At 42.2% G+C, this 13,190-nt stretch overlaps 1 protein-coding gene across 1 annotated transcript; it reads right to left on the bottom strand.

The window, feature by feature from the left end:
* Positions 1–10,648: 10,648 nt before the first annotated feature.
* LOC148999013 (uncharacterized) lies at positions 10,649–11,203 on the bottom strand. Its single transcript, XM_089141533.1, has one exon. The coding sequence runs from the start codon at positions 11,201–11,203 to the stop codon at positions 10,649–10,651; it is 555 nt and encodes a 184-aa protein (XP_088997659.1).
* Positions 11,204–13,190: the final 1,987 nt, after the last annotated feature.

The raw sequence follows: 13,190 nt of genomic DNA, 5'->3' as shown, positions 1-13,190 counted from the left end.
TACCATTGTGGTCTTCTATTGAGAGTTTTGATTTGGAAATCGTTCTCGAGAATTCTGATTTTATTCTTTCCGCCATGACGGCAAGATCTGGTCTTAGAGATAAGATTGTTGCTCTGCAGAGTTCGATCAAGAGTTTTTGACCAAAGTTGAGAAGATTTCTTCGAATCTCGAGTCGGACCCCGACTTTGGTATATCCATGGATGGTGCTTTGTTGTTTAGAGGAAGACCGTGTGTGCCCACAAACGATGAAGTTAAGAAAGAAATATTGAAGGAAGCACACCAGTCGGTCTTTATCTTGTACACCCGGAAGCACCAAGATGTACAAGGACTTGAAGGAACATTTTTGGTGGATTGGTCTAAAGGCGGATGTTGACGATTTTGTTGCCAAGTGTGAGACTTGCCAACGTGTGAAAGCCGTTCGACAACCTCCATCTGGATTACTTCAACCCCTTCCTATTCCTAGTTGGAAGTGGGAAGATATTTCCATGGACTTTGTGACTAGCTTGCCTCGGACAAGTAAAGGCAATGACACTGTGTGGGTGATTGTTGATAGGTTGACCAAATCAGCCCATTTCATTCCTATGAAGATCACTCATACTCCGGATAAGCTAGCCGGGCTTTATGTGGATAATGTGGTTCGTCTGCATGGTGTGCCATTGAGTATTGTCTCGGATCGTGATCCTAGGTTCACCTCAAGGTTTTGGAATAGTTTGCGAAGGCCTTGGGAACCCAATTGAACTTGAGTACAGCTCATCATCCACGGTCCGATGGACAATCCGAGCGGACAATTCAGACATTGGAAGACATGCTCGAGATCTTGTGTGGTGGATATGGGTGGTAATTGGGATGAACACCTAGCTTTGGTTGAGTTTGCCTATAACAACAGTTATCAAGCAACAATAGGCATGGCTCCATTCAAGGCTTTGTATGGTAGTACTTGTAGGACACCTTTGTACTTGGGTCGAGACAGGTGAAAGAAAAGTCTTAGGTCCCGAGATGATTGAAGCTACAAGTGCTATGGTAGATATGATAAGAGAAAGGATTAAGTCTGCCTGGTCGAGAGACAGAAATCTTATCCTGATAAGAGAAGGACCGATTTGGAATTTCAAGTTGGAGAGAAAGTCTTTCCGAAGGTCTCACCAATGAAGGGTGTGATGAGATTCAATGTTAAGGGAAAGCTTAGCCCTCGTTACATTGGACCTTTCGAGATTTTGGAAAAGGTTGGACCCGTTGCGTATCGATTAGCATTACCTCCGCCTCTTGCTGGTGTGCACAATGTGTTCCATATTTCGATGCTCCGAAAATACATAGAGAATCCGGAACACATTTTGCAGCAAGCACTGAAGGACTTAGTGCTGATTTGACCTATGATGAAGAACCGGCCGAAATCCTGGATAGGAAGGACAAGCAGCTGCGGAATCGCGCCATTCCTTTGGTGAAGATTCGGTGGAAGAACCATACCCCTGAAGAAGCTTCTTGGGAGAAGGAAGAAGACATGAAGGAGAAGTTTCCTTACCTCTTTGGAAGCACAGTACGCTTTCAATTTCGGGGACGAAATTTCTTTAAGGGGGGAGAATGTGAAACCCAGCCCTAACCTTGACCCGGAAACCTTGTTATTTGTAGGTCCGATGACCCGAAGTAAAGTAAGAAGTCAGCTTTGGGCCATCCCAGTAGAGGACTTGGTGTCTGGCTTTGAATCCATGAAGGTTGATGATGAGGTGCTATTTATGGAAACAGAATCCTGATGAAGATCTAATTAGTTGATGGACTTGGAGTGATCTCTATCTTGGTTTGAAGGCATTTCTACCTACTAGGTAAGTCACTTGACTTGTGTGCAAAACCCCTTTAGGTTTGGATTTGATCCGGGCCTTCAATTCCCTGTTTTGGCCTTGTTTGTCTGCATTGGTCGACCGATTGGTCGACTGGGCCAGTCGACCAATCCACTCGACCAATGGGTGCTGTCTTTGGCAATTAGGTTGATTCTTGCTCTATTTAAGCCTAACCTCGAGTCCACTTCGTATTTGCTGCCTCCAAACCCTCTGGAACGAACCAAAGACCTCTGCAAGTCATCTCTCTTGCATCCTTGGAGTTTTCTTGGCGGATCTTCGTCGGAACTCTTCTTTTTGCATCAAAAGGTATGTCTACTCTCTCTTCTTCTCCTACATCTTTGTTTTTCTTTCCTTTTTGAGTTGAGACAGTAGAAGAGATGCTGCATCCTCTGTTGCAAACATCTCCGAACATGTTCTCATGATCATCCTAAGGATTAAAGGCTAGAACAATGATCTTAACCATGATCATTGCAAGCTTTTGAAGGATTCATGATCAAACCATGATTTAATCTCTGTTAATTTCCTAATCTGAATTCCGATCTCTTTGGATCTTCTTTCATTGATCATGTTAGTGGTTAATGGTTGTGTTTTCTTTCTATGATCCATAATCCATAGAATTCTAGTTGTTCTCTTCTACCTTACTATGTGTTCTTCATGATGCATGATAGTACATATATGGTAGGTTTTATTTCCTTATTTAGATTCATGCTTCTAAGCCTTATACCATGAAGACCTATGCATGTTTTCATGTTTTCATTACCAAAAGCAATGATCCATCTTCCTATTGTTCTTGTCCTTGTTTTCTATTTCAAAATTCATCAAGATCCATGTTTGATTTATTTATGGTAACTTTTTGTTTCCTAATTGGGATCTTGATACCTTGATTTGATTAGTGTTTTGAGGTCCCCTATATGCTAGAATACTACTGATGTAGTCTACCCCTTGATTAGTACCCTTTTGAACCACCAAATTCGGATTTCATATCTCAAAACTCGATTTTCTAAGCTACTGTCTGCATTGGTCGACTGGACCACTCGACCAATCCACTCGACCAATGAGTACAGCAACTCCAGAATTGGTCTGTTTCGGATGTTTTGCTATATTTTCTGTTAGGAATCTTTCCTAATATGTTGTATATACTTGTTTAGGACCTTCTTCTCAAGTTTGCCAAGATCTTACTTGATTTCTTAGGATTCTTTGCGAGTTATAAAAGGTAAGGATGGTTATTTCCTTAATTACATAGATAGCATGAATCTAGTTTCTATATTTGAATATCATTAATATGTTTCCTAAATTAGATTCTTACAATGATATACTACTGTTGCATAACTTTGATTACAGTAGCATTACTTATTCATATTGAATTGATTCATGTATGATTTACTTACCAATGTTATACAAATGTTTGTAAATATTGATTTCTTTCCATATATGGAGTTACCATATATGTGATGATATGAATTGATGCATGTGTATGCTTACGTATGGTTTGGGAAGGAGAGGTGTCCTTTTGACATTTCTGTCCTTGGACTACTACGGGAATATTATGGGATGTTTCCGGAGATGCCCTCTGGACACCTTCCTAAACTGTTGGATGACATATCTAGGATTGTTTAGTAGTGTTTGGCTAGGATGTCCTGTTATGTCAGACCCTAATCGGAGGGGTATTGAGACCGAACGACCCGTGGTAGCAATGGGGATTCATGGGCGCTCAAGACCGGTAACCAACCCGGTGAGAGGACAGGAATCACATTGTGGGGGCCATTTATTGGTAGGGTTGCATATGGTTAGACTTGGGCTCACGGGCGCTTAAGACCGGTAACCAACCCGTGAGAGGACGTGAGAGCTTCCCGTTTACCATATGTGGATGATCAATAGGGTTGGTGAGTCCGTAGTCAGGGACTATGAGGACTCTAGTGTGAAGGATACCGGAAAGGATCGTCGGGGGACGAGGAATGGAAGTATCTGGATCTGACTTGATGTAACCAAGTAGAAGACTTGCATTTTGGCTAGGTATTACCCTGACATGCGCCGGTACTTATACCAAATGGTTGTGAGAGAGTGTGTTGACTTAACCCCCTGCCAAGGTTTGTCCTGAGGGATGATGGACCCATTACCAATCGGCTGCTCAAGACCGGTGAAATGATCCGTGAGAGAATCCAAGATATCTTAAATGGTTGAGGATGTGAGTGGACTTTCCTAAAGAAGTACGGTGTTATGACTTAAAGCATGTCTGCCAATAGAGACCAGCATACATAGAGTTAGAATCATTCATTCATTGGTTGTCTCATATCATATTGCATTATGTTTGTTCCGGAATTCCGCCATGTATGTTATTATGGATTTTAATCGCCTTCTTGAGTTTCTTTGAAACTCATTCCTTTATTGTACAATGTTGTTAGACTATCCTGCAGTACTGAATACTATGACGGTCCCTATGAGGAAGCGCAAGGCGAAGAGGCATATCTCCAGGAAGGTGATTGCGGTTACCACAATTACTCTGAAGATTCCACGGGTGGTTATGCTCCGTACGATGCTTAGTCCGACCATTGAGTGGAAGCGTCCTTGTGCTATTTATGAGATCTACACCTACAAGGATGTCGTCTACAAAGTGGAGAATAATTTAGTTACCCAATGTACTTGCTACTGGGATTAGCTTTTATCTAGTTTATTCTTTCGAGCTACTTTTCCGCTGGATGTAAAGTGGGATTTTTGCTTCACTTTACTTATCTGTTGACACTCTGATTATATATTTAGTATTCCATTTCGTTTATGATTCATTCTTTCATTATTGGATCTATGATTTATCTTCCGCACTCTTGTTATGGTTGTTCATGATTATGTTATTGCTTATGTGGGAGGTTGATCACTCGATACCTGATCTTCGGGCTGTGGATCACACTCTCGGGTATGCCAGATAGGGTACCGGCTGGGAGGGCGTGACAAAGGGGAGTTGGAGGTAGATGCTGAAGATGATGGCCCAAAGAAATCCTTTGTTGAGGAAGAAGCCGGGGGTTCCCCGACTGACACCGCTGTTGACACTAATGTGTCCAATGAAGGTTTGGTTGAGACTACTGTTGAAGAGAACCCTCCCGCAAGCCCCTCCTTGAAGATTGATCGAGAAGCTCAGGATCTTGAAGCTTTTTGTATCCCGAATCATGTATTCAATTAGTGCTTTTGGTCTTCGAACCATGTAATCCTTTTGCGAATGAATTTTTTGACTAAGTGTTTTGCAACCATTGCCTTTGAAGTTTGTTATTTAATGATCGGGAATGCTTCATGCTTAAGTCCTTAAAAAAGGCGCAAGGCATTCGGGATGGTCCCGATTTGCCACAATAGCTTTTAGTCTAAATGCTAAGTCCTTCAAAAGGCGCAAGTCATTCAGGGTGTACCCGAATTACACAAGTCCTTAGATAAAGGTGCCAAAAACAAACGCGAAGGACCCGAAAATGTTTATCTTTTAGAAAAAGATGTAAGTCCTTAATTGATAAGCATGCATTTACCATTATTTATTTGATTTAATTCCCCATACTTATTTAATTAAAGAGAGCTAATTGAGTATTTTTGTGTATTTTTCAGGAATAAGGTGATTTTGGATATTAGAGATAATATGGAGTAAAGTTGGCAAATATATTAGATATTGGTGGATTTTAAATCATGGCATTCAATCTTGCTGCTCAAGAAATCATGAAAAGTGAGATCTTAGCCAAATTGGAAATATGTGGAGGTCTAAGGAACAAAATTGGTAATAAATCTGAAAATCGGATAAACAGACCTACCTTCAGTATTTTGGGTATTTCTCTCTCGTATGAGCTTGGATTTCGATGATTCAAGATGCTATGGAACGATATTGAAAATATCTACAACTTTACAGTTTTAAGTTTTTCCAAATTTCGAAAGAATAAAGGTCAAATCTACGGGTAAAGAGAGGGGATTCATTGTGTGCGGGAGACATAAAAGAGAAGCCAACCACAGAGAAGAAAAAGGACGGTGAATGCGGCTCTCATCTCTCTCATTGCAGAAGAAGAAGACCACATCTCTCTCTCTCTCCCCCTATGTTTCATCTTTATTTTTCTTATGAACTTTGTGATAATGAGTAGCTAGTTCATTTTCTTTGGGATGTAGATGAACCATGCTTATTTCATTAATTTGATTGTTCTATCTCTTCTAGTTGATTGTGTTTGAGTTTGGCCAAAGATGTTCTATAGCTCAGTGAACTAAGCGTGCCAAGCTTCCGCGAAGGACGATAGTTTTGCAAAAATAGGGCATATCTAGGAAGACCATCCCTAATTTGCTTTGAAGAGTAGAGTTATATCGGTTAGGGAAAAGCATTGGGGATTCGAAATCCCAAAGATCTTCACATATTCATAGTTAACGTTTTACATTAGTTAGTAGATTTAGTTTAAATTTAGTTTTATTGAATTCAATCTTAGTGACTTAGCCTCTTAGTTCCCCATAGTTCGACCTCGTACTTTCTGCTTGCTAGATTAGTATAGGATTTTATTTTTGATTGGTTAGCGACACGATCATTAATAAAGGTGCAAAAACAAACGGGAAGGACCCGAAAATGTTTATTTTTAGAAAAAGATGCAAGTGCTTAATAAAGGTGCAAATAGACCGGGACGTACCTGAATCTTACTTTATTAAAAAGTGCTAGCCCTTTGAAAAAAGGCGCAAAATAAACCGGGAAGGACCCGAAAATGTCTACTTCCTTTTTGAAAAAGGTATAGAGCTATTGATAGAACATTCTCAGGTTGGTGGAGTTCCATGACCGATCAATCGGCTTTCCAATCTCTGAGTCTTTCAGTTGGTATGCTCCCGGTCTTGTTTCTTTGCCAACGAGGTAAGGTCCCTCCCATGTTGGAGTTAACTTTCATTGATTCTTTGGATTGGAAGCCCCAGTTCTTCTTAGTACCTATAAAATCCGGCCTTATCCTAACCCTGACCCGGCCCGGATTTTATACTGTTGCAGGTCCGAAGACCCGAAGTGGAGGTAGAAGAGACTTGTGGGCCCTCGTAGTTGAAGATTCGATGCTTGATCCAGAGCCTATGGACATTGACGATGATGCCCCTTACTTGAGCACATTTTCAGTGATGAGTGAAAATCTGTGCATCGATGAAGATTGAATTAGTTGAGGCACTTATTGGACCCCCGTGATCAATCCGAAGGTATTTCTTGAAACTAGACTTGTTGATTGACTTGTAGGAGAAAACCCAACTCAATTCGGATCTGTCTAGCCTTCCAAATCCACTCCTGAAGTTGTTGTCATGCCTTGGTCGATTGCTTGGTCGACCGACAATCGACCAACAGTAATGCAATTCGAATTTTTACAAAATCACTTCCCATTTTGCCCCTACCTTTTTGGAACTCGTGAATGAGGACCTAGGCTAATCATTTGCACTCCAAAGCACGAAGTTGGACACTCTCTTGGGATTTTCTTGGTGTTTGGGAAGATCTTTGACTCCAATCATTTGTATTGCACATCAATCATCAACTCAAGGTATGATTCTTTCTATCCTTCTTCTAATCTATTCATTTTCTACCAAAGTATGATCTTAAGACCATGGTTGAAGTGCTGCAACCTTGCAAACACTTAACCATGAGTCTTTCCCCAATCAATCTCGTGATTATCACCCCATTCTTGCTATGCCATGATTCAATTAGGATTGCTTACATTTCATTACTTTGATTCCTTTCATTTCAACCTTGTCTTGATTCAAAACTGATATGTGAATGCATGTTAGGTCTAGATTACTATGAATTCATGATTCTAATTTGATTCTTACCATTCACTTAGTTGATTCCCATCATTCTTTACAATTCCAACCAATTCCATTTTGATTTGTGATATTTATCGTATAGAACATAAGACTTCGATTTGGGTATTTTTAATTGGACCGTTGGATCGTCATGAAATTTAGTGTGTAGTATCCTCATACTGTTGTAAACGTGCCATCCAAATTTCGTGTCGATCGGAGCACCGGAAGGTCAGTTTCTGACCAAGTTTTGAATTCTGCCATGAGGATAACAAGTCTTGGTCGACTGACAGTCGACCAAGCTAGTCAACCAAGATATGAGATCACCCCTGTACTTGACTGAATTGATTCGTTTGACCTCTGATTCGACTGTTTTCTTCTCTGATGTTACTTGTATGTTGTCTAGGGTACCAGCACTGATTTCTAGCACTATTCTTGGTGATCATTGATTTTATTTGCGACTCGATTAAGGTAAGGACGGTCGTTAACTCAAGTATGTTAATTATGTAAACATGCTTATACCTTGAAAACTCAATGGTTATATTCTTATGTGTATTCCTTTATCATACATGACTATTCTATGCATTCTTATCAGTAGTAGTATGTCACATATCATTTGGAATATCATGTTTAATTGTACTTTATGAATTTCTATATGATTAATTATGCTATGATATGCCTTTGTTTATATGATGAATCATTGATTAAGTATGATATGATGAGATTGAACTTGTGATTCACTACGTATGACTTGGGATTGGGAAGTGTCCTTCCGACACTTCTGTCCTTGGACATCAGAGGGAATAGTATGGGATATTCTCTGAAGGTGTCCATCGACACTTTCCCGGGTTATTGGATGACATGCATAGGATTCTCTAGGTGTATGGTTAGGATATTTCCTTGTCGTATCAGACCCGAATCGGAAGGGTATTGAGACCGAACGACCAGTGGTAGAGTATGGTTGAAGGGCACTCAAGACCGGTATCCACTCCGTGAGAGGACTTGAACCATACTGCGGATACCTGAAAGGGGCCATTTATTGGTAGGGTTGCAAATGGATAGACCTGGGCTCACGGGCGCTCAAGACCGATAACCAACCCGTGAGAGGACGTGAGAGCTTCCCGTTTACCATTTGTGGATGACCGATAGGGTTGATGAGTCCGTAGTCCGAGTTGGTCGGTGCCATAGGATACGCTGACTCTAGTGTGAAGGATACGGAACCGAGTTGGTCGGTGCCATAGGGAAAGTATCCGGATCTGACATTATATGACTGAGTAGATGACTTGCATTGGGTTAGGCTTCGCCATGACATGAGCCAATACTTATACCAATGGTGATGTGAGAGAGTGGTGACTGAATCCCCAACCATGGTTTGATGAGGACCTTACCAAATTACCACGGCAGACCCAAGATATCTATATGATTGAGGGGGAGTGACAGACGACCCAAAGAAGTATGGTGCTATGGCTTAAAGCATGTCTACCTTAGAGACTAGCATACTTAGGATTAGAATCATATATCATCATTGTCTCATATCATCTTGCATCTTATCATGATTTGTATCGAATGAACTGTATATTATGAAACGACTTGCCTTGCTGAGTTCTTTTGAACTCATTCCTTTTGTGCAAAATTGTTAGATTATCTTGCAGGTATAGAGATTCTGATGGCGCACACTACGACCCGAGCTATGATCTCGCATACTACCCTTCGGGCGATGGCTACGATGAGAGTCAGGATTATTGTGCCGAGGAGGATTATGGTTCGTACCAGGGTTAGCCCCACCTTAGTGAGGGAGCGGCCGCGCTTGGTCCAATTCATCCATATTTATGAAGAAACAATCATTAGGATTGAAGAAACCTTTGCATAGTGCCCCATTTCCTTGGATGACTGTAAAACTTATGGATATAATGTCTTTAGCTCTTATGGATTTACTCTTGGCATAGATTTGTAACTTAGTTTAATTAACCATCTTTCCGCTACTTTTGAAGGGGTGACTTCTGATCACTCTTTCCCTTTGAGATTACTTTTAATTGAGAAGTTGATACCTGATATTCCGCACTCTGATTGATTATATTTTATTATTCTTTTGATCTGTTTATTGCTTATTTTAAACCTTGATTATATTGTTCATGATTATGTTATCGTATATGTGGGAGGCATGGCCGCTCGATCTGGATCTTCGGGCTGTGGATCACATCCCGGGTATGTCAGATAGGATACCGGCTAGGTGGATGTGACAGTACCAAATCTCCCGATCCGTACCTTCGGTTTTTTACCCAGGAGTTGTAGTGTTGAGCTATTCTTTTTTGGTACAACTGATTTCTTTGTTGTGCCTTCATTCAGGTTTCTTGCAAGAGGTCCAAGTTTTCCCTTAGGCCCTGGTCATTTTGATTTTCATCAAAGGTGTTATAACGTAATGACCCGACCAATACCTCCACGGGAGCTAAGGCTTCGGTTCCATATGTGAGGCAGAACAAAGTTTCTCCAATTGGGGTTCTCGCAGTTGTCCTGTATGACCACAGAACACTCGGGAGTTTCTCGACCCATTGCGCCCGACTATCCTCTAGTCTCTTCTTAATCCTGTCCAAAAGTGTTCTGTTGGTGACTTCCACTTGCCCATTGCTCTGAGGGTAAGCAACTGAGGCGAACCGATGTTCAATGTGATATCTTTTGCAAAAGGATTTGAATTCTGCTCCCTCGAATTGTTTTCCATTGTTCGTCAATAGAATTCGGGGTATCCCGAACCTGTAAATGACTTTTTCTTTGAAAAATTTCTCCATTTGCTTTTCTGTGATGGAAGACAGCGGTTCAGCCTCGACCCACATCGTAAAGTAGTCTATGGCAACCACAAGGTACTCCTGATTTCTTGAGGCCTTCGGTAACTTCTCGACTAGGTCCATTCCCCACATTGCGAATGGTGTTGGGCTGGAGATGGGCATCATGGGAACTGGTGGCACCTTTGGAACGTTGGCGTACTTTTGGCATTGTCCACATTTGCGAACATATTCAATAGCATCTTTTTGCACAGTTGGCCAAAATATGCCCGAGCGCAACACCTTCTATGCCAAAGCCTTTCCACCCATGTGTGCGCCGCAAATACCTTCATGAATTTCTGCTAGAGCATAGCTGGCCCGGGAAGGGCCAACACATCTCAAGAGTGGTTCAGTGAAGGGTCTTCTGTATAGTTGGTCCCCAATGATGGTGAACCGGGCCACCTGGTTTCTAATTCTTTTGGCTTCTTTTGGATCAGTCGGGAGTATATTATCCCGAAGGTATTTTACCAAGGGCGTTGTCCAGTCGGGCTTGCGACTGATCTCAAAAGTTTCTATCTCCTGTGTACTCGGGCTATTTAGCTCTTCGATATAAACTGCCGAGTCTAAATTCTTGTAATTTGCCGAAGATAGCCGGGAGAGTTCATCTGCCTTCTCATTCTCCTTTCCCGGTATACCGTTCGGAGTTACCCGTTCAAAGTGAATCTGGAGCTGTTCAACCTTGGCCAAATACTTGGCCATTCTTTCATCTTTCGCATTGTACTCTCCCTTGATTTGATTGACAACAAGTTGAGAATCACTCTTACTTCTAATTCTCGAACCCTGAGTGCTCGGGCTACTCATAAGCCTTCTATGACAGCTTCATACTCGGCTTCATTGTTGGAAGCCGGGAAATTAAATCTCAAAGCATAGCTGATCGTGAAGTCCTCGGGACTGCTAAGTGTCAATCCTGCTCCCGATCTAGAAGCACTACTCGAGCCATCGACGTGTAAAATCCACAAGTCCGATGTTCAGTAGTGGCCGTTTGATTCTCATTTTGTGGTAGGGTGCTTTCCACAATGAAGTCGGCTAAAACCTGAGCTTTTATGGCCGTCCTCAGTTTGAACTCGATCTGGTACTCGCTAAGCTCCACTGACCATCCTTCCAGACACATCAGGTCTTTGAAGTATTTTCTTTAGTGGGAAGTTGGTCGGGACTATTATGGGTGTGCTTGAAAATAGGGTCTTAGCTTTCATGATGCCACCAGAAGAGCCAAAGCCTGTTTGTCGATGTCCGGATACCTTGTCTCAGCATCTATGAGTACATGACTCACATAATAGACCGGGTTCTGGATTGTCTCCCCTTTCACCAGTACAGCGCTGACTGCAGTTAGTGAAATGGCAAGATAAACTGTAAGAGGTTCTTCGGTCACTAGTCGGGCCAAGACAGGTGTCGTCCCGAGTGATGTTTTTAGTTGTTCAAATGCATGTTGACATTTCTTCCGTCCAAGTGATTGCCCCGAACTGGGTGTGGCCTTCAATGGTTTGAAAAAAGAATTGCATTTCTCCCCAGCTCGGGAAATGAACCGGTTTAATGCTGCTACCCTTCCGGTCAAGCATTGGATTTCCTTTACTGTGACAGGCAATTTCATTTCGATCAGTGCCTAGATCTTCTCCGGGTTGGCTTCAATTCCCCTTTGGGAAACCGAGGAACTTCCCAGAAGAAACTCTGAAGGCGCATTTCTCGGGGTTCAGACGCATTTGGTATGTTCTCAACACGTCAAAGGTTTCTTCAAGGTCCGCCAAATGTCCTTCTCGAACCAGACTCTTCACGAGCATGTCATCAACGTAAACTTCCATGTTTTTCCCGATCTGTTGTTGGAAAATTTTGTTGACGGCTCTTTGGTAAGTGGCCCCTGCATTCTTTAAACCGAATGGCATCACCCGGTAGTAATAACTCTCCCGATCAGTCATGAATGATGTATGTTTTTCATCCTCCCGACTCATCAAGATCTGGTTGTACCCCGAATAAGCGTTCATAAAGCTAAGGACCTCATGCTCCGCAGTTGCATCAATCAGGAGGTCAATCCTCGGGAGTGGGTAACAGTCCTTCGGGCAGGCTTTATTCAAATCTGTGTAGTCGGTACACATTCTCCACTTCCCGTTCACCTTTTTGACCATCACTACGTTGGCCAGCCAGGTGGAGCATTCAATCGGTTCTATGAAACCCCATTTTTCTAGTTTTTCAACTTCGACTCTGATCGCTTCATGTTTTTCGATTGCGAAGTTCCTCTGTCTTTGGATGACCGGGGTGGCATCTTTCTGGATCCAGAGCTAATGCTCTGCTACCCGCCTGTCTATTCCCGGCATGTTGCTTGCTGACCACGCAAAAATATCAAAGTTGTCATATAGGAACGGTGTGAGCTCCTTTTTAAATTCGTCCAGTTGCTCTGATCTGATGAATGTCCCTTGCTCGAGTAGAGACTGGCTAAGTTGAATTCTCTCCAGTTTTTCTTCCGGTTCCGCTCTTTGCATGCTTTCTTCATCCCGATCGTCACGAACTTCTATGGTTAAAGCGGTTCCCGAACTTTGAGACCTCCGTTTCTCCTTCAGGTAGTTGGCATAACATTACCGGGAGGTAGATTTATCCGAGCAGCATTCTCCAACCCCTACATCAGTCAAGAACTTCAGTTTCATGTGTCTAGGGGATACAACTGCCTCAAGTGCATTGAGCGTCTGTCGTCCCAGTATCACATTGTATGCTGAAAAATATTTCACAACCATAAAGTTGACTCGAACCAGCGTGTCTCAGGGTGACTTCCCGATTTTGAGATCCAAGTGGATCGTTCCTT

The sequence above is a fragment of the Hakea prostrata genome, unplaced genomic scaffold (genome assembly GCF_041222555.1).
Source record: "Hakea prostrata isolate BN-2017 unplaced genomic scaffold, UWA_Hpros_2 contig_67, whole genome shotgun sequence".
In the NCBI taxonomy this organism is placed as follows: Eukaryota; Viridiplantae; Streptophyta; class Magnoliopsida; order Proteales; family Proteaceae; genus Hakea; species Hakea prostrata.
This window is presented reverse-complemented; position numbering and strand designations above follow the sequence as displayed.

Excerpts from the sequence above, each read along its gene's own strand:
- LOC148999013 (XM_089141533.1), bottom strand. The coding sequence starts at position 11,203 with ATGAGTAGCCCGAGCACTCAGGGTTCGAGAATTAGAAGTAAGAGTGAT.